Source organism: Trachinotus anak, unplaced genomic scaffold (assembly GCF_046630095.1).
Source record: "Trachinotus anak isolate AG129_WGS33_773 ecotype Australia unplaced genomic scaffold, CSIRO_AGI_Tana_v1 ptg000007l, whole genome shotgun sequence".
In the NCBI taxonomy this organism is placed as follows: domain Eukaryota; kingdom Metazoa; phylum Chordata; class Actinopteri; order Carangiformes; family Carangidae; genus Trachinotus; species Trachinotus anak.
The window spans coordinates 16,064,221-16,084,979 of record NW_027273858.1 but is presented as its reverse complement, the minus strand read 5'-3'; the positions used below and the strand labels follow the sequence as shown (position 1 = coordinate 16,084,979).

Here is a 20,759-nt window from a genome sequence, read left to right as displayed (position 1 = left end):
AGTGGTCCAGTTGCATTTTTTTTATTTTTTATTTTTATTATGTCCAAGTGACAACTTGGTGATTAATGGGCATATTACAGATATTTACAAGAAGCAGCTTTTCAAGGTCTTGACCACATCCTCTCCTCTCCTTGGCCTCCAGCTCTCCCTGCACAGGACATCCTATGAGATAGACCTGCCAGGATAAATCGTGCGTATACAATAGGTACATGAACAACACATGGTTATGTTGGTCTGTTGAAACTGGATATGAGTCTGAAAATGTAACAGCACTGGAAAAAGAAGGGATTGATCTTTATCTTACTTCAATCATTACTTTTTTAAATATTTGGTCCTACAGTAAAGTATTGGACAAATGAAAATGTTGACCTAATGATGGCCCTTGATGAAAAATTAAGGAATCACCAAAGTTATCACAGTTCATTCATCTGTTCCAAATTTCAATCACTCCAGTAGTTGTTGAGACATTTCACTACAAGCCTCGTGGCGGCGCTAGAGGAAAAGTACAGAAATCACCAACAGTGATAGTCAAAATTTTAATAAAATCTTTGAGCTATTTCAGTCTGGACCAAAGTGGACCACACTGGCATCCATATGTTGAGGCGCCAGCATGTCAAAAGAAAAACAAACCTACCGTTATCCTTCAACCTGAATCTAACCTGAACACATTTCACTGCAGTGAAATTAATAAAACCAAACACTGTGTAATTGGAAAGTTTACTCAAACTCTGAAAACTCAATTAACATGAGATTTAGAGGAAAGTTAAACAAAAGGGAAAAGTGAGGGTACTATTAAAAATGTAGTACTGTACTCACTGTACGACTTCCCTCCTCACAGTGTGGTTATGCAGTAGTGTAATAAAGTGCTGATTGAATCTGCCTGTGCCGTAGAGACATGAAGCCAGGAGGCCTAACAGTGTCTTATTTCCAGAGGTAATCACAAAAGAAGAATGGCATGTTCCACCTCATTTATTCTAACAGCCTTGAGGATTAATGCTTCCATTGCTCCAATTACATATAAGCAATAAAAACTGCAAGCACCAGGTTAGTTTGGGCAGCTTCTAAATGAAAAGGGCCAAGTTTTAGACATTTTCTGGCCTGTACTAGTGGGCAAGTAATGAGCAAGATGAGAACATATTCACTCTACTAGCACAGTGTCACTGAGGGTCTCTGTCTGCGGTTAATCCTGAGTGTGCAAACCCTGCCGTCGCCTTGAAGTGAAGGATGCTCTGGCAGCTTAATCAGACAGGTTTAATGCTGCTGGAGATTACATCATTGCTCGCATTTCCCTGCCCTTTAAATCAGGGAGGATGAGAAAGACTAGATGGATATTTAAAAGTATCATAAGCTCCAACCACACTTTTTCTCAGGATGTTTGTATGTTTGGGATAGTTTGGAATAGTTTAAGGTCATGTTTGGGGGATGGAGGGAGGAGAATGAGATGACTGTTCAGTCTGAAACAATGGGAGGATGGTCCTGTTACTGGATTTAGGGAGAAGAAGGGTCAGGGGAGAAAGGTGAGAAAGTGACATGATAATATGACGTGTACAGATAAGAGGTGCCTATTAAAGACAGACTTCTCCTGAAGATGAACCAGAGGGGCTACACACACACACACACCCACACACATACACACACATATTTCATCCAACTCTGAGAAAGCACATCATGATTTTTTTGGTGATGACCAGTCTGTTGCGGGAGTTACTTGCAGTTGCAAGTGAAGGTGAGTTTAACATTTCTCATATTGTTTACACTCAGAACAAGATTATATTTGCATTATTGTACAGCAATGAGTTTATGTCTCATCTGTGTTATGCTAAGAGGATAAAGTTGCCATATTTTTCTTGCTGTCAACAAATCCCATGAAAAGACCAAAGCCATTGGTGTGGTTGTTTAATTTTTCAGTACTTTTGCACTTCCCTAACCAGTTTATGACACTCAGCACCGAGGTAATTAACTTCTTCTAAATTTATAATCTTTTAAAAAACAGATTGCAAATATAGATTACTTCCATTCCTAAAAAAGGCTAAATAATTTCCTAAAACAGCTGAGCACTGTAATTTTTTGCAAATGTCACTCAAACTCAAGTAAATAATCCATTTCTTAGGGACTATTTTCTGCTGAGGATTAATAAATGTTTGGTGCAGTATTTACAGCAGCATATTGAGTATGTGGAATTGACAATAAACAACAGTGCCCATGTTCATCTTAATGAAGTAACATATTAGCCAGTGCAATGGTGTGGCTCACTGATGTGTTTTTGATACTGTCTGGACAATAATGGAGGTCTGTGGCACCGAATTTTAAGATATATCAGACTCTAGATAAACAGGGAGTACTTGTTTGTAGAATCAGTTCATTGTTGGTTCTGTTGTTTTCATAGGATTCATTAAAGATAAGAACAATATTGCAGACTGTAACATAAAGATATTAATTATGAAAAAAAATAAGGTTGGACGTTGTTAAGTGTGGGTCTTCATCATCATCTGCCTAGATAAGATGCAGGAGTTTGACTCAGGTCAGCTGTGGCTCTGTCGTGTTCCTCCTAATAGCCATATTAAGTTATTTAAGCCCCATTGGGAAGATTTAATGCTTCCATTAACATACAACTGCATGAGTCATCTATGTCCTCTGTGCTGCTCGAGCTGGAACACAGTTGGTCAGTTGTAAGTCTCAGGCCCAGGCCCAGGCCTTGGATTGATCCTCCTCCTTTAGCAGCAGGTTGTGACAAGATGGACTGTCCATTAGTGGAGGGAGGGAAAAAAATGATGTATGTCATGGTCACAAAATTAGTCCCATCTCACATTTTCACAACTTCCAAGAACCAAGGTGCAGTCAGTTAATATTTCTTACCATAACTCAAGTGCATGTTTGTGGTTTGTTGTCATGTTTACTTGTCTTATCAGATATAAGAGGACAAAGAGTTATTGTCAACCTTGGCCTCTGTTAAATGTCACACAGAAAGTTGTTTTCATTCCAGATATGGGTGGGAAAGCGTAAACATGGATATTTTATGTTGAGCAATCCAGCTAAATGGAAAGCCTGGAGCACTGGTTATAGTGGTGTTTACTGCTCCAGTAAAGTGTTACATGTTGGTTGTCTGCTGTCATGTTTCCTGGCTCTGGCCTGTTACAGAGGATGTTTTACTGCTGAGCTGATCAAACTCCTGCTGTGTCTTCATCCCTGCTGATTCTTAGTGATTAACACTTACTGTCACTCTTGCCCACTTTGCCCACCCCCATCATCCCTCATGTCTTCTTCTCTTCTATTTGTTTTACATCTGCCTCTTAATTACACTGTTGAGAGGGCATGATGAGGGGAGAGACTATTGATTGTGTTGCTGCACTTTGTTTACTCTGCTCGTTCAGTTGTTCTCCTGATTCGGCACAACTGGCTGCAGTGAAAAGAGCCACCACTGACAAACCTCGTTGGAGAAAGAGCCCTTTGTGCATGGCTTGTTGACTTTTAGTTCAATTAAAATTGACTCTGTGTTACAGTTTATCTTGAAGCTTTGGTTCATGGTAACACATTTGCTCCACTGACCGGTATGGATACAATCCACTGAATAGGCTTAAGGATTTAGTGTTTGTTTATGGACTGAGCACAAATTTAAACCTTTCACAAAGTAATAATCGGTATCACTTCGAATAACATCAACTGCCACAGGGCATTTTATTAAAATGACAAAAACATTTTCTCACATCTAGTGGTATTGGGGTATGCAGATAATTTTGGTTTCAGAGATTTCTGAAGAGGTGAGGTCTGGATTTTTTATTTTATTAATTGATAATATAACTTCACCTATATCATATTGATATATATAATATAATATACAGCTCTGGAAAAAATTTAGAGACCACTGCAAAATGATCAGTTTCTCTGATTTTACTATTTATAGGTATGTGTTTGAGTAAAATGAATATTTTTGTTTTATTCTATAAACTACTGACAACATTTCTCCCATATTCCGAATATACATTGTCATTAAGAGCATTTATTTGCAGAAAATTACAAATGGTCAAAATAATAAAAAAGATGCAGTGTTTTCAGACCTCAAACAACGCAAAGAAAACAAGTTCATATTCATTTTTAATACTAACACAATACTAATGTTTTAAATTAGGAAGAGTTCAGAAATCAATATTTGGTGGAATAACCCTGATTTTCAATCACAGCTTTCATGCATCTTGGCATGCTTTCCACCAGCCTTTCACATTGCTGTGGGGTGACTGTATGCCACTCCTAGCACAAAAATTCATGCAGCTCAGCTATGTTTGATGGCTTGTGACCATCTATCTTCCTCTTGATCACATTCCAGAGGTTTTCAGTGGGGTTCAGATCTGGAGATTGGGCTGGCCAGGTCATCCACACCTTGATTGACCTAGCTGTGTGGCATGGAGCATTTTCCTGCTGTAAAAACCAATCCTCAGAGTTGGGGAACATTGTCAGAGCAGAAGGAAGAAAGTTTTCTTCCAGGATAACCTTGTACGTGGCTTGATTCATGCGTCCTTCGCAAAGACGAATTTGCCCGATTCCAGCCTTACTGAAGCACCCCCAGATCATCACCGATCCTCCACCAAATTTCACGGGGGGGTGCGAGACACTGTGGCTTGCAGGCCTCTCCAGGTCTCCGTCTAACCATTAGACGACCAGGTGTTGGGCAAAGCTGAAAATTGGACTCATCAGAGAAGATTACCTTACTCCAGTCCTCTATGGTCCAATCCTTATGATCTTTTGCAAACCTCAGCCTGGCTCTTATTTACTTCTCATTGATGAAGGGCTTTTTTTCTAGCTTTACACAACTTGACCCCTGCCCATAGGAACCTGTTTCAAACCGTTCTTGCCGTGCACTTCACCCCAGCTGCCATTTGCCATTCTTTTTGTAGGTCACTTGATGTTATCCTACGGTTGCTGAGTGACATTCGAATGAGTTGACTGTCATCCCGGTCAGTGGAGAGTCATTTTTGCCCTCTGCCGGTCTGTAGCTTTGTTGTCCCCAATGTCTGCTGCTTGACCTTGTTCTTATGAACCGCCATCTTAGAAATTTTAAGGATGGAAGCAACCTGACGCTCACTGTTTCCCTCTGCCAGTAAAGCCAGAATTGAATCCTTCTTTTCCTCACTCAAAACTTTTCTTTTCAACTCTTTTGGCATGGTCAATAGTTATTTTTTGATTCCAATTACTTTTGAGGTACTACTAGCACTATTTTTACCATCCAGCTGGTCCTATTGCAAGATGATAGTGACGACCACAGCAGTGGTTTTTATACTTTTCCTCGTTAAATAAGGTTTGGTTCAGGTGATCACCTAATCAGTACCTCATTAAGTAGAATGAGGTGTGCTTGTGTTGGAGCTGTATTACATTGATTGATGTTTTATTTTCTCATACATTGGGTGAAGCTACCCTTTCACAATTGCTTCCGTAAAAGTACAGTCTTAACCTGAAAAGTACTTGAGTGTTACTGACTTCAACTGCTCCTATACACCCTATACAAAATCTTGTTCATTTTTGCCATCCCACCCACATGCCCCAGCTCTGGACCCATGCTCTGCCTACATCAGCCTGAATGAACCCTGGAGGAACACAGACTACCACATCAACCAGACATCTGGTGTGCCCCTGTGTGACAGCCACATGGCTGGAGAATGGTACCGCTTCACTGGCATGGCTGGAGATGCCATGCCCACCTTCTGCATCTCTGAGAACCACTGTGGCACCCATGCTCCTATCTGGCTCAATGGCAGCCACCCTCAACCCCATGACGGCATTGTCAGCCTGCCTGTGTGTGCCAGCTTCAATGACAACTGCTGCCACTGGAACTCCAGCATAGATGTGAAGGCCTGCACTGGGGGATACTTTGTCTACCGCCTGCCCAGACCCTCAGTCTGCTTCCATGTTTACTGTGGCCGTGAGTGAGCATGTCTGACGTGTAAAAGTGAAATGTAATGTAAAATGTAAAATCCTATAACTGAGTTACTTTTCATTTGTTTGTTTGTTGTTGTGTTAATATGTTGCACAGATTTCTATGACATCTGTGATGAGGTGGACTGTGCAGGTCCCAGATGTCCTCAGTCTGACTGTCGCTGTGGACCAGGAACTCTGCTGGGACCAGATGGACAAACATGCCTGGGTGAGGCGGACACAGAGGGAGGAAGAGAGGGGACAGATAAGTTGTGCAACATGCAGAGATAAGCAAGAGAACATGGAAGCCGGATAGGCTGGAAATGGTTTCTGAACAATAACAAGCCAACTCAGACAGACTTGACATGTTTTTCTTATTTCTTGGCGCATGTTTTTATTTTATTCTTAGTCAAACATCCTTGTTAACACACTGGGATTTTCAGATAATTTTAATAGTACATTTTTTATCTTTGTAGATTTAGTTAGCTTGCTTCACAATAATTCATGTGAAGGTTTATTCTCTGAAGTGCAAAAATTCAAAACAGTACGTTTGACAAAAATGAATTTTTACTGAAGGTCAATTTAGATTAGATGAGATGAGATGAGATGAGATGAGATGAGATTAGTTTAGATTAGATCAGATATCACTTTTTTGTCACTGACTATCAGTATGATGAAATGTATTTGACCATTTAACCAGAAAGTGCTTCTACTGTCCCTTTTCTGTAGCTTTCAACTGCATCTTATAGTCTTCATCAGCACTACTCCATCTATTGTCAGGGATTCAAACTACTACTTCTTGACACTGACTTACAATCACAGGCCTGTCAGATGGACTCAAATATAATCAAAGCCATCCATCATGATCCAAATGTGTTCATTTGAAAAGATTTTTAAATGACTATTATTGAACTATTAATGATGATAATGAAGTGGATGTAATAGTGGCTGTTACAACAGTTCATTTCATACATTTGAACTGTCAGTGTTTAGGTTGGTGACATTTCATACCCCTTCAACCACCTATCCATAACTATTATAATCATTTTTACATCACTTAACAGTATTTCCACTGTTTATCTATCACTTTTGTTTCAACTTCCTGCTCACTCATTAGTTTTCACACAATCTTAATCGCACCACTTTGTGGTTTTACAGATGACTAAAAATGTGGATATTAAAATTAAAATCAAATCATACATTCTATTTTATTAGATTAGCTACTTTAGGATCTTTACATGTGGCCCTACAACTGCAGAAACGTTGCTCTAGTACACAACGATGACCGTACGCCTGCTGCTCCGGCCATTTGATCTCATGTTTTTCATATTCTGAGTGCTGTTAACAGGAGGAAACAAAATTGTCTTTTGTATTTGCTGACTTCAAACAAGATGGATATGTGTGTGTGTGTGTGTGTGTGTATGTGTGTGTGTGTGTGTGTGTGGTACACTAACTGGTACACCTAATGATGGGTGACAGGTATGCAGGAGGAACCTAGCCAGCTTGAACACTGCCATTATCTCATTATTCACCCATCAACAAAATCTGCATTTCTCTGTCTCAGGAATGACTTTGTCATATCTCTGTCCTCAGTCCCTCTATTTCCTCACTGTCTTGCATGTTCACTTTTGTCTCTCCTTTTATTTCATCCCTCATCATTCCTTTACCAGTCCCCTCAGTATTATAAACTTAGATTTAAAGTCATTCAGAGTTGATTTATCATCCTCTTCCGTGAAGCACTAAGTGAATTGCCTTGATGTAATAACTCCACCCTTCTGCTACTCAGTCAATTAAAACAAGACTCAGCTGATAATAATATCTGACCCAGGTGTGGTGTGTCCTATGCTCAGATGTGAATGAGTGTGAGAAAGCCAACGGTGGCTGTGCAGAGGTGTGTGTGAACACCAAAGGCTCCAGGCGCTGTGAGTGTGGGCCGGGCCGCATGCTGGATGACGATGGACACAACTGCAGAGGTACATCAATATTTATATGACACACCAGCCAGTGTTGTACTGAGATAATTAAACCATGAACCAAGTGGTGTTCTCCATCTCTTCCTCTTCTCTGTGTTGCCTCATGCAGAGATAGCGGGCTGTCACGTTAACAATGGAGGCTGCAGCCATGGCTGCTCCTTGCTGCTGGACTCCTATCAGTGCCACTGCCCAAGAGGGCTGGAGCTGGGAGAGGATAAACGAACATGTCAGGGTGTGTATGTGTATGTGTATGTGTATGTGTATGTGTATGTGTATGTGTGTGTGTGAGATAAGGGTAGATACTGCTGATAGATAATCAATCAGACAGCAAGTCCAGATGACACTCAGATGAAAAGATGTTCTAGATCGTAGAGATCTGAGCAAAATGAATTTCTTCAGGTCATAACTGATATTTTGTAACACTGAGCAGGATTATTTATTTCTCATGGAAGCATATTAGCAGTGGATAACAGGACTGGCCAATACTTTCCTGCAGACCTTTTGGCTGGGAAATGAGACAGCCCTGGTGAAAACAATGTGTTACTCTCAGTCCATTTACTTCTGCCAACAATTGAAAACTCAAAGATGTTCATCGTACTATCACATAAAACAAAGAAAGCAGCTAATAATCACAATAGAGAAGCTGGAACCAGCAAATATTTGGCATATTTTGCTCGAAAAAGCTGTTTTTATTCTTTTTATTTTTTACAATTATAAACACTGTTGCCAATTAGTTTTATTTTGAATTAAATTAATTTAAATTATTTCAGCTCTTTTCAAATTGCAGTCATGGAATACTGAGAAAATCAGCAACAAAGCAACAACTTTGAAAAAAGGAAAATATTGGCAAACTCAGATTCTTAGATCACTTAGCCGAGTGTCAGGCTGATGGTGCACGTTAAACTGCTATTGGTTTTATATTGATTTCTGTAAAGAAATCATGTCAAAGAATACAACCCAGATCTTTCTTTACTGCCTCTGCACCTTGCTTTTACTGTTATTTTTCATACACTCATCATACAGATTGTGTGTTTATATCTAATCGCACAACTGTGGGATGATTTTATGCTGCTTTTTGTTATTGTATGATTACAGCCATTTTTCTTTCCTGCAGTGCCAGTCCAGTGTGATTCCAGCTCTATTACAGTGTCAGTTCCTAAGGACCTTGTAGGAGGACTGGAGCTCTTCCTGTCCAACTCGTCTTGTCGAGGTGTCTCCAATGGCACACACATCAACCTCAACTTCAGCCTCAAGACCTGCGGCACAGTGGTGGAGGTCAGAGTTACTGAGTTGAAAATATTCCGACTGAATGTGCACAGGGTTTAGTCTCTATGGTGGGGGATTGGGGAAATAATATCACTATATTAAAGAGCAGAGTTGTGTGAGGTTTTCACTGAAAAAGCTATTAAAGTAAATGTTGACCGCTCAGGTAACAGATGACAAGATTGTGGGAACCAACCTGGTGACCGGCCTCCCCAGGAGCAGCCCAGGTAGCAGCAGAGACTTGATAGTCCGCACCAGCAAGCTAGTGCTCCCAGTCACCTGTGAGTTCCCCAGGGAATACCACGTGTCAGACGGGTACCAGGCAAGTCTGCGCAGCTCAGCCCTGGAGCTGGCAGGCCACAGTGAGGGAGTCTTCCCTTTCTCCCTGGAGCTCTTCAAGAACGCAGAGTTCTCAGAGCCCTATCGCACCCCACCCCAGCTCCGCCTGCACGACTCCCTGTTCTTCGGGGTGGAGCCCAAGGAGAGAGTGGAGGGCCTCTCTGCACTGGTAGAGAGCTGCTTCGCCACACCAGGCCCCAAAGCTGACCAGGCTCTCAAATATTACCTCATCCAAGACGGGTGAGTAGTTTGCTCAGTTTTAAAGCCACATCTTGTGTTACTTTACATACCACATGGGAACCAGACAACAAGCATATCTAGTCTATGCATTTTTTTTTTTTATTGAATAGGTTTCTATTTTGCTACCATATGTAATACAATAGAAATTAAAGCTACACCCAGTTCATGATAACATCTATATGTGCTGGTCTTCCTAGAAAAAAAAAGATCTGCTACACAGGTTGAAAAAAAAGAAGAAAATGCTATAGAAGTATCTAGTCAAGCAAATAGATTTAGTTTTATTTGCCCAGGTTTTAAGGTACCTGTCTCTGGTATTTCTGTCTTCACTCCATTAAAGTGGCTCAGCAGGAATTTTGTTTTGGTGCTCACAGCGCTGTCATTTTTATTGAAAAATAAAATCACTAGTAATGTGTTTTCCCTGTTAGTCTGGACTATTCACAGAACACAATATCATCAGTTTTCATAGTGACATTTTCTTTTCATTGAAAGTCGTTTCAATAAAAGTCTTCCACAGTGAGGTCGTATCACAGACACAAACATGATGCATGGAAATTATTTCTGGAGACACCTGGTTAATACATTTTTCAAATGTAATTTTTAGTGCTGTGAGCTCCACAGATGAAAGAGTGGATACGGATATTTAACACTCAGCAAAAAAAAGCAAATCTGTGCTACTAGAAGGAAGTAGGAAGAAAGTGCTTTTTTTGTAATTTGGGTGAACTTACCCTTTAAAATCTCATGCTCATACACTAAGAACTAAAATCTGTCTTTCTAATATTCTCTCATTAATAGCAGAATTTCATTTTGACCCGCAACATTAATAATTCTTACAATGAATGTCAGCTGGATCAGACCCAGCTGCTGGGTTTCCACAGCATCAGCTGCTTGACAGTTATAGGACAGGAAATCTCCACTCCTTCAGAGAAATGTCAAATGAAAAATGCCACTGGCCTTGCACTCTGATTAATGTGGAAAGAAAACAAGAATGTTTTGGGTAGAAAAATCGAAACACAGAGCAGCCTTATTTTCTGGGGAACACTCCCTTTTGGCAAACCATTTCTTCATTGAATCTGGAGTAAGAGTCCTTCTTGCTGCCCTGTGGACACCAACAGAGCAGGGGCCATAATCTATTTTCACAATTTCCTATTAAAAATACAGCCATGTTTCCTGGCCTTAGGGCAGCTAAACTTGACGAAATTGCTTGTTAGAAATATATATGGATCACTGAGTACTGTGTTAAGATATTGCCTGCACTTATGACTCTATTTCTGCTCTTTGGCTTCCTATTCAGGTGCATCTCTGATGAAGCAGTGACACAGTACTCATCAAAGGACCAGCTCTCTAAGCACTACCAGGTCCCTGTGTTCAAGTTCATTGGCAAAGACAATCAAGTGAGTAAAAGAAGCATGCTGGGAGCCAGCTGTCGAGTGTGTGTCTGTGTAGCACTGTAATGTAAAGACTGTATTCATCTGAATTAGCAGTATCCTCACACTGATGGTGTTCTTCTGTATCTCTGCTTAAAATAAGTTTGTTTCCTCTGTTTACAGCAAGTGTTCCTCCACTGCCAGGTGTTAGTATGCGGGGCGGGAGACTCCCGCTGTGCTCAGCGTTGTCGAGGACGTGTCCGGCGGGAGGCTCGGTCAAGTGAACCTCAGAAGCGACACACACTGAGCGGAGGCCCCATCTTCATCCTGCCTTAGTCATGATACTAACATGCAGCCAGAATAAAACACCATGAGATCAGGTCGGCATCTTAAAAATGACATTTACATTTCAGTTTATTTGGTATTCAAAATACCAAACAAATATAGGTATACACACACAGAGTAGTCCATTGTGCTGTCCCTTTTAAAGTCGAACATATACACATATTCATGCAGATGCACAGTAAACACACTCCTCTATTTGCCAGTTCCAATGTCAATTGCTTTAATAGATATGTATCCATGTTTGTTTGTCTCTGCCACTTTGCCTGGCAGCACAATTTACTGACATTAAAGTGAAATGACATTTCTATTAGAAATCACTCAAATGGGCCACACTTCATTTGTAACAACTACAGCATGAGGGATGTTTTTCTAGGTCACACTTTGAGGCATTTCTCAGGCTTGATTACAGCTTAAAGATTTAGTGGATTTATAGAAGTGGTTAATATTTCACGCCATCACTGACTTGAAAAATACATGTGCAACATTCATAGATGTATTCTGACTCATTTGCTCAGTATAATCAATGGCTGGGGAGCATATCACACATTACAGTGTGGTGGGACGGAGATATCAGTGTGCCGTGCACGGAAATTATGCACACGCTTCATCACTCTGACAATTAAACTAGCATTAATCATGTCAGTTAAACTGCAATTAGTCATGCATTTATTCATAAAAAAAATAACAACAAATAACCGACAAATAACTTATATCAAACATTAACACAGTAGATGTAATAGGCATTACATTTTATATTACACTGACTTAAGGTTTGAACAGACTAGTTTGATAAATGTTAAATACTAGAACACAATGAACAGCGTGCGACACAGTAATTATCTTGTGTCTTTCTATCTAGAGAAAATTAATCCAACTACAGTATCCTTCCCATCAGGCTCTTTGTTTGGAGTCATCAAAGTAATTTATGGTAATGGAGTTATAGAGGCCTAAAAATGGCCTAAAAATGAAACGAACTATGGAGAGTATAACATGCATGAGGACGATTTTCAGATATCTAATATTTGTTAGAAATGCCTTTGAATAAAAGCAAAGAAACTGTTCATTTGCATTCTCCCTTTATGTCTTTTTTAACTCCAAGGCTCTGAATCTTGAGAGCGCTCTTGTGAAGTATCTCTTCTTTGACAAAAAGCCTATAAATATACAGTATAATCTGCAAAAAATTCCAATGACCCTGCTATTTGTCTGTGAAAGCGTCCAGGAGTTGTCCACTGTGCTGTGTGTCACAGTTCATCCCTCTCCTCTCCCTCGCAGATACACGCTGCCCTCTGGCTGTTCATGTAAGGCCTGCAACCCAGAGTCCACACTGTGTTGTAGAGAGCATCTGCCATCGACTCACAGGCTAAGAAGAAAAGACAGAGAGAGAGGAGGGAGGCAGACTTATTTATCTATTCATTTTTGATAACTCCAGAGTGTGTGAGATGTTCCTGCTGGTGGTCATATTCACAGTCCACAGCCAAGAAAAGTGAAGTATCTATTTGCAAATATCTCACCTTGTACCTTCGCCCCAAAGCCCAGGCTCGTCTTGAGGTCGGAGCAGATGCCATGGAGACAGGAGCGAAACTTGGAGTCACAGTCGTACTTGCTTGTGCCACAAGTGTCGTAGCACACGTCAAGCTGGTTACAGCACTCTGTCATAGCAGGGACCCCCAGGTCAAGCTGTCAAAAGAAGGAACTATTGTGTCAGTGCAGTTGACTTACACAGAAGCTAGCATTATCGTTGTGGTTAGTTTCATTATATGAGCCTTAGTGATGTAGCTCCTGGCTGTTGGTGCTCTGAACAGGCCACCTACAGCGGCATTCACCTGGAATCCCACCAGAGAGGAGGCGCAGCCATTGGGCTCAGGGAGCTGGTAGCCGGGGCGAGGCTGAGGAGCTTCTCCTGCAGGAAACAAAGAAGTTCCGTTTAAGTCTTGAACATGAAGGTATATTAACAAAGTAACGTCATCACCTGCTCACAGTCAAGGAATTATATCTCTGTTCTTGTGTTTGTCATGTCACAGATAACATGTAACTGCTGTTTGAGAACATCTGTATTGATTGTGTAACTGTACTTACATTACATCTACCTGACAGACTGATAAACAGATTGTATTCAGGTTTTAGTATCAGCAGCCCTAGGGCTATGTGCGTAATCTTGGATCAAGACATAGGTGGCTGATAAACAAATAAAAAGCAGTAGAATGTATTAAATCTGAAAGTTAAAGTGTGCTTCGCAAACAAACACACAGTAACAGAAGTAATATTGGATGTGAACAGCATAATAATGATTTGAAAACACCCAGGCAAAAAGTCTGATTATCTAGCTATCTGTGGGTCATTCACACCTCTAGGAAACTAAAGATTTGATGTTCTCTGTAACTGAACAGTAAGTTCATTCGAGAGATTCACTCTTACCATATCTGCAGCGGTACTGACACACACCATTGTGACCCCCAACCAGCTCCACCAGGGAGTCAAAGTATCCGTGCATAGTCTGAAAACTATTTCTAATTGAGTTAAGGCTCCAGCTGTTATTATCTTCATTAGTCAAGGGTCTGTCCAGGGAACGGGTTGTCTCGACTGGTCTGATCTCATTCCCCTCCTCATCCTCCTCCTCAGAAGAAGGTTGCTCCTGGGTGACAGCCTCCTCAGCAAGAGCTTCCATGGCAGGAATGTCTCTGGCAGGCCTCTCACTGTCTGTCCCTGGCTCCTCAGGTGTAGCACCATTTGCTACATCCACCTCATGTTTGTCAGCTGTTGTGTTATCCACTGCAAGGATTGTAGCTAGTAGTTTGTCACCGAGAAGGGTATTAGCTACAGATTCCTCAGCTGCAGGTGAATCATCCACATGGGCATCTGCAGCTAGACCGTCTTTAGCCACATCTACAGAGGCAGCTGCAACAACACCATCATTAACGGCAGCTGAGTTCACAGCAAGGGCCTCCTCCTCCTCCTCCTCCTTTGCTTGAGCCTGGTAGTGGCCTAAAGTGGCACACATGCCCAGGGACACACAGAGGAGGAGCAGGACCACAGTCCGAAGCAGCATGGTGTTGAACTGGCGACAATCCAAGCAGAGGAAGCTCTCCACAAGGCGAGGTGTTGTTAACAGGGTGAGAAGGGTTTAGACAGTGACGGACAAAAACACACTGTGCTCCTACTGGCTCTATCAGCCAGAAAGCAGACTTTGACCTCTGATTAGGTTCTAGCAGACAGCAAGGCACTCTCTCATGATGGGGGCAAAAGTCACCCCATATCAATTCAAAGAAATGTAATTTAATTCCTCTAATCTTCTCATTCTCTGTGATTTTTGAGCACAGTAAATGAGTAATTTCAATACAGTTTTATCTACAAAGCTATAACTGGATTTTTATGACTCAAAAGTCACACGGAACTTGAGCCTAGAGGAAATCCCTCTTCCTATTCACTATAACACTCACCACATTGAATGCCGACATTTCAGCCTGTGACCTTTATCAAGATATCACAAACTTCACTGTGTTTTGATAAAGGTCACACACTGACACTTCAGCACCCAACACGTACAGAGACAAACAGAGATTATCTTAATCATTTGGCATGAAGTTGTGGGGTAGATTTTTCAAAGTAACTTGTTCTGATGCAGGCAACACTTTTCTTGTATGTATCTGCTGCCCTCTTGTGGTTTAAGAGTAATGTGCTTGCAGTGGACCAGAAATTGATTTTAGTGTTCCTGTCAAACAACTAGGGTTTGTTTTAATGATACCAGTATTAGAATTAAGTTATACTGTCTGTACTAATGAATACTTACTGTTGTCTACTGAGATATAAATGAGAGAAGGGCTCGCTATCCTCATGATCTTCTTCATATTAACAAATAGTAATCGGACTGCCCTGGGTCACTAAAACAACATATGTGAAGCGTCAAATTCACTGCTGTTCTTTAGCTGCGGGGGGGACTGGAAACTGTGAAATTTGACATCCTGTAATATGAATATCCACAGATGCATGTGATCTCTGTGCTTGAAGCACTTTCATAATTCAAGGCCTGAGAATGTTGATGGGTACACAACAAAAGTAAATGGAAATGTTCACCGCTAACAGCAGAACAAACTAACTAAATGAAATTAATCACAGCTGTATTTAAGTTCAATTTTAAGGGATTTGTTTGAGTTGTAATTGAATATTTTCATTTTGTGATACTTTACCACTCAGGGGCAAACTTTTTACTTCACTACTTTAATTTGACAGCTGTGGTCCTAGTAGTTTAACACTAGTTTAATACTAGGCAACAAAACACATGATCATCTTTTAAACTGGAATACATTGTTGCAGATTATTCAACATTATATAAAGTAGCTAATATTAGCTAAATATCAACTAAATAAAACATCAAAACACTGCTAAAATGTTAAATTAGTAGCAACTGTTACTGATGCAGGACTTGTAATAGAGTATTTTTACACTGTCTTATTGATATTAGTAGCAGTTTCAACATATGATCTACACTGTTATTTCCAGTAAAGACATTTTCTGTATACTAAACTTAGGGGCTATGACTGGGATGTCAGACAGAGGCTGGTTGTCATAGATGTGACTCTTTTAAATACTTGTTCCCTCATCTTATTGCACATTATCTAGTGCATACTGTCTGACTTTAAAAACAGCCATCTCAAGAAATGAGTCTCTGGTTTACTTGTTGATGAAGCTATTCATTCTCTGTCTGCAGATTGCAGTGTATTTCATCCCACAATTTCCTAGTGGTAAAAACAGAGGAGAGCAGCAGTGAGTAAGAAAGAGTCACTTGGTTCCTATAAACTATAGCAAAGTCCAACGGTCAGTTGTGACATACTAAAAGTGCAATATTACATGTACCGTCTCACTGTCTTGCTTAATTTCTCTCTGTTCAGCACCATGTTGATTTTGTTTTCCAGATTCTTGAGGGAAAAAAATGTACAGAGTAAAAAACATGACCCACTATCATGCAACAGGACACGCATTTAAAATCTGTAATACTTTCACAAAAATGATGATATGGCAGGAAAAAGGTCAAACTCCCTTGCCTTGTTGGTGGTCTTCAGGCGCTCATTTAAGGCTATCAGTCTCACCGTCTCTCCCTGAGAGCAAACAGAAATATGAGGCTAAATAAAAACTGCAGCCATATGCGGTTTTAACAATCACCAATCACACATCCTGCTTTAACTTTATTTCTGAAAGAGGGCAAAAGCTCAGTGTGATATAAGTGTCACACTGTGCTGTTCATAAACTTGAGTGGAACAGGACTAAGTGGTTAGAAATATTGGAGGATAAGCACTTAATCTCCCAGCACCTTCAGGTCTTTGATGCGTCTTTCTGTGGCGGTGGTTGTAACAGTGGACACCAGCTTCTCCTTAATCTCCTCCTCCAGCTGTTGGATCTCCTGCCACATGTTCAACACCTGAAGCCTCTTGAACTGGACACTGTCAGCGTGGCCTGTGTCCTGCAGCCCTGACAGAGATATATCTGACCAAACAGCAGGGAGACAAGCATGAACGCACCGTATTGACTAATGATGTATCTGTAGATTCAAGAAAAGTGGAGTCAAGGGCAACTGGACTTGGTTGTAGATACATGAAGACGTTTCACCTCTTAACCAAGAGGCTTCTTCTATTCTGCACTTGTACATTCACACCCCTGCAGGCATCATAAAGTCACAGCTGACTCACCAATACTACAAAACTCTCTTTATGCCTGTTGGCACGACAAAGTGATTATTTGTTCAGTCTGTCCACAGACTGAACAAATAAACAAATGTGCTGTTGCCCTGCAGGATAGAACAGCAAATGCTTAGATGTGGTTTACCAATGATCAGATATACCAATGTAGTCTTGAGACTTACTCTTCATGTCACTGTCCTCTGGGCCTGTGATAGCTGGAACATTCTGTAATTCATTTCGGACTCTAAGGTTGGGAAAGAACAAATATGTCTACTAAGAACACAGTATATAATTATATAGTGTTTTTGGTAGAGGGATGCTTGCAGTACCGTTCATTCTCCTTTAGAGCTCTTCTGGCCTCCACCTCCAGTCTGCAAACCTCTTCTTCAGCATCTTGCACCATTTCCCTCATTTTGCCACTGCTGAGATCTTCAAGTGAAGGATTCAGTGACTGTAACACAACAACAAAGACAACAACAACAACATATTAAGACTTTTATTGTTTGTCACGAATTCAAAACATGCAAAAGAGAAATGCTTGAAAAGATATTATTACTATGTGTCCTGAGGTCAGGTCCTAATGGACACATTGCCTAAAATTGCCATGAAATGAATAACAGGCCCTGTGATAAGTGTGACATTTAACCATTTGAACTGTGACTGAACCTAAGGTGTAGCTTTGTTATCTTACAGTGATTTTGTATTAAAAAAACCCAATGATATCAGAGCTAATATTGTCCTTTTAGAAGATGCTATTTTAGCTTATACACTATGGAAAACAATTTCCACAGACTTTGAAACTACCCAAGTTTGATAAACCACAGTAAATAATGAGCCATAATGTTATGCTTGCAGTCAATCACCTGACACTTACAGAAGGGAATCAATGACTCTGGCGGCCAGAAAGTTGCATCCATGTCTCAAGTCTTCTTCTGCTTATTATTACCTAAATCTATATTGAATACATTACGGGCAGTGTGCTTTACCATGTCATGTAGAGGTGAGTGGGAAGCCATCATGTGGTTGACATACAAATCATAATCTGTCTGAAAGACACAAAAGACATTTATCACCAACATGACTGCAGGATACAGATATTGTTAATAAACTATTAACAAATAATACAGTTTTTACAAGTTACTACAATATTTCAGCCACTGTTAAATTATGTGTACTTTGTATGTCTGTGTCCTCATGAAGGATAATCATGAGTGCTCATTCCAGTAGTTTTATCCTGTCAAATAATAACAACATTTTGAGGGCATGATTAAGTCAACCTTGCTGCCAACTCATTACAACAAACGAATGCCAAGCGATGATAAGGTTAATTTAATTTCAGTTTTGGTCATGTGCAAAATGCACAAACGAAACTTGCATGACCCTAAGACATTTCTTATGAATGAGCAGTAATGGAACCGTTGCCCTCTGATGACCTGCTTCCTGACGTATCGTGACCAGGGTCCAGTGGTTGCTCTACTTCCGCTTGCTACACGAGGGATTCACTCTCTCTTGGCTCTAATACGTCTGACGGCATATGCTAAAAATGTGCTAGTGGGTACAGAGGAAATGGAAAAACCTTAATTTCCCTCAGGATGCGTCCAAATACTGGCGAGCTTTCACATACATCATCAAAGACGTCACTGAACACCGCAAGGCGGTCTCTGCTAGGCCAGCTCTGCACTGACAGCTTCCTCAGCTCCTGGATGTGACAGGAACACACACACAACGTTAGCAAGTGAAGATGTGTGAGAGTCTGTGTGTGTCTTTATTCATGCACCTTCTGCAAGAGTGTTGAGGAGGCAATTCAGAATTACCATCTCTTTAAAAAATTGACATATTAGAAAACCTGAAAATAAAATTAAAAAAAACAAAACAAGTGCAATCACAAAAGTAGTTGTGTGATGTCATGGTTTGTGTGACCAGTCTCACCTTTTGTAGTTTCCTCTCATGCTTTTCAGCAACATTTATTCCTGCCCAGAGGTCTTGCTTGGCTGTGAATTGCCTACCTAACCACTGATTTCTCTTCAGCTGGTCTTCGGTATTCACTCCTTCCTGGTCAGAATGGCTTGAGAAAAATTGATTCCCCTCCAGTTCAGATGAAGGGTTTCTCTTCTGGGAAAAAGCTCTTGGTTGGAACGGCAAAGAGTTTGATGAACAATGAACTATCTTAGGTGGACTTATGTCTTCTTTTGTATCTGCATGTGATGAATTATCAGTAGCCTGGTCTTCTCTTGACTCAGAGACTTCAGACTCTACTAAAGCAGCGCTCGCGGTGAACTCAGGGGGAGACTCTTTTATTGCTTTCTTCTTTACACAGGTCAGTGCCTTTGCTCGTCTCTGCTGGAGTGTCAGAGGTTTTGGGGTTGCTTCTTGGCTCTGAGACATCTTCCAGAAAGACTGCTTTGTGGCCATATGAGGCTGACCCTGGTCCAGACTGTGGGGCCCCAGATGACCTGAGGAGTAGGTCAGGATATCGGCCTTGTGACCAGCTTCAGCAGCCAGCAGCAGTCTGCGGATGTCGCTCCCAAAGCACACAGGCTTTGGCTTAGAGCTGCTGGACATGGCTATGAAGGCACAAAGCATTGTATTAATTGAGTAATAATATCAAATATACTGACCTAAATACAACACATTTCTCATGTTAGCCTACGGGACAGACCTAAACTGCATTTACTGATATCCAGCTTTTATCCAAAGCAATTACATGGCATGGAAACAGGTGAATAACACTGCTGAAGATTTTTCTGCCCTAAAGACACAAATTTGTGAAACAAACAACAAAAAACAGGGCAATACACATAAAACATTTTTAACTATAGTAAATCCAGCCAGTGCTCAAACAAATCAGAGGGCTCCCACAGTCGTGAGGCACCAAGCGAAGTATGTTTGCTTTTACGTGACTATAATATGATGTTAATAAACATGTGAAGCATGTGAACATGGAGTCATAAGACAAGGAAACCATAAATATTACCCTCACCTGTTTGATAATTGTACTTTTCTGCGGTTTCACGGCAGAAAACAAACTTTCTTCGTGTCCACGTCACAGGCTGTATATGGTCCACAACAGTGTCGGTTGCCAGGAGACCGAAACGCGTAATGCTTGCGTTGCGTTCAGCGTCTTGTTAATAATCGTACCCATGAGCTTTGAGGTGCAAAGTCTCATTTGTGCCTTAGGAGGTGAGTAAGTGATGTTAAAGTCATGTTAAATAAGCAGGTTGAGGTTTACAGAAAGCAACGCATCAGGGATTGGCTTGCTAAACTCCCAGCTCATTCACATGTGCAACAGTCGTGGACAGTTCATAAAATGATTTACATGATGAAAATTATTTGTGTTTTTTGTGGTTTAATCAGTTAAAATGACTGATTCCGTCCACTGACCATTGATTAAACAAGTGGTAGAATTCAACAAATCAGAGAAGGTCGAGTTTGGAGTTTTGAAATCTAAATTTTAGTAGGGTGTAGTGTCACTAGCTGATAAACTAGTGGTTTCAGTTCCCTGTTTTACTTCCTTTTTCTTGCAAATCTCATGCCAATTCCCAGCTCATTTCAGCTGATTCCTTCCACCGTCCCATTTCACAGTATTTTGCTGCTGCCCTATTTTGAGCAGTAGCATATGCATTGATGGACTGGTGTCTCATACAAAAGGATATGTTCTG

The 20,759-nt window shown here is 40.8% G+C and overlaps 2 protein-coding genes across 7 annotated transcripts; one reads left to right on the top strand and one right to left on the bottom strand.

The window, feature by feature from the left end:
• The first annotated feature begins 1,518 nt into the window (after positions 1 to 1,518).
• oit3 (oncoprotein induced transcript 3) lies at positions 1,519 to 12,489 on the top strand. Its single transcript, XM_071480990.1, has 9 exons — positions 1,519 to 1,726; positions 5,537 to 5,911; positions 6,023 to 6,133; positions 7,755 to 7,877; positions 7,987 to 8,109; positions 8,992 to 9,152; positions 9,307 to 9,719; positions 11,011 to 11,110; positions 11,267 to 12,489. Exons 1-9 carry the CDS (start codon positions 1,669 to 1,671, stop codon positions 11,417 to 11,419), a joined length of 1,617 nt encoding a protein of 538 aa, XP_071337091.1. The 5' UTR covers positions 1,519 to 1,668; the 3' UTR covers positions 11,420 to 12,489.
• Positions 11,480 to 20,225, bottom strand: pla2g12b (phospholipase A2, group XIIB). Of its 6 annotated transcripts, none has more exons than XM_071480995.1 (11): positions 20,081 to 20,225; positions 19,030 to 19,664; positions 18,677 to 18,799; positions 18,087 to 18,146; positions 17,430 to 17,551; positions 17,283 to 17,344; positions 16,734 to 16,906; positions 16,468 to 16,521; positions 16,280 to 16,341; positions 13,240 to 13,328; positions 12,965 to 13,105 (listed from the first exon to the last, which is right to left on the bottom strand). In XM_071480995.1, exons 2-10 carry the CDS (start codon positions 19,660 to 19,662, stop codon positions 13,289 to 13,291), a joined length of 1,329 nt encoding a protein of 442 aa, XP_071337096.1. In that variant the 5' UTR covers positions 19,663 to 19,664; positions 20,081 to 20,225; the 3' UTR covers positions 12,965 to 13,105; positions 13,240 to 13,288. The 6 variants fall into 6 exon arrangements, with proteins under 6 accessions (XP_071337097.1, XP_071337098.1, XP_071337096.1 ...); XM_071480994.1 differs by having other exon boundaries at positions 12,968 to 13,105; positions 13,252 to 13,328; XM_071480992.1 differs by lacking the exon at positions 12,965 to 13,105 and adding an exon at positions 16,101 to 16,161 and having other exon boundaries at positions 13,250 to 13,328.
• Between the last annotated feature and the right edge of the window lie 534 nt (positions 20,226 to 20,759).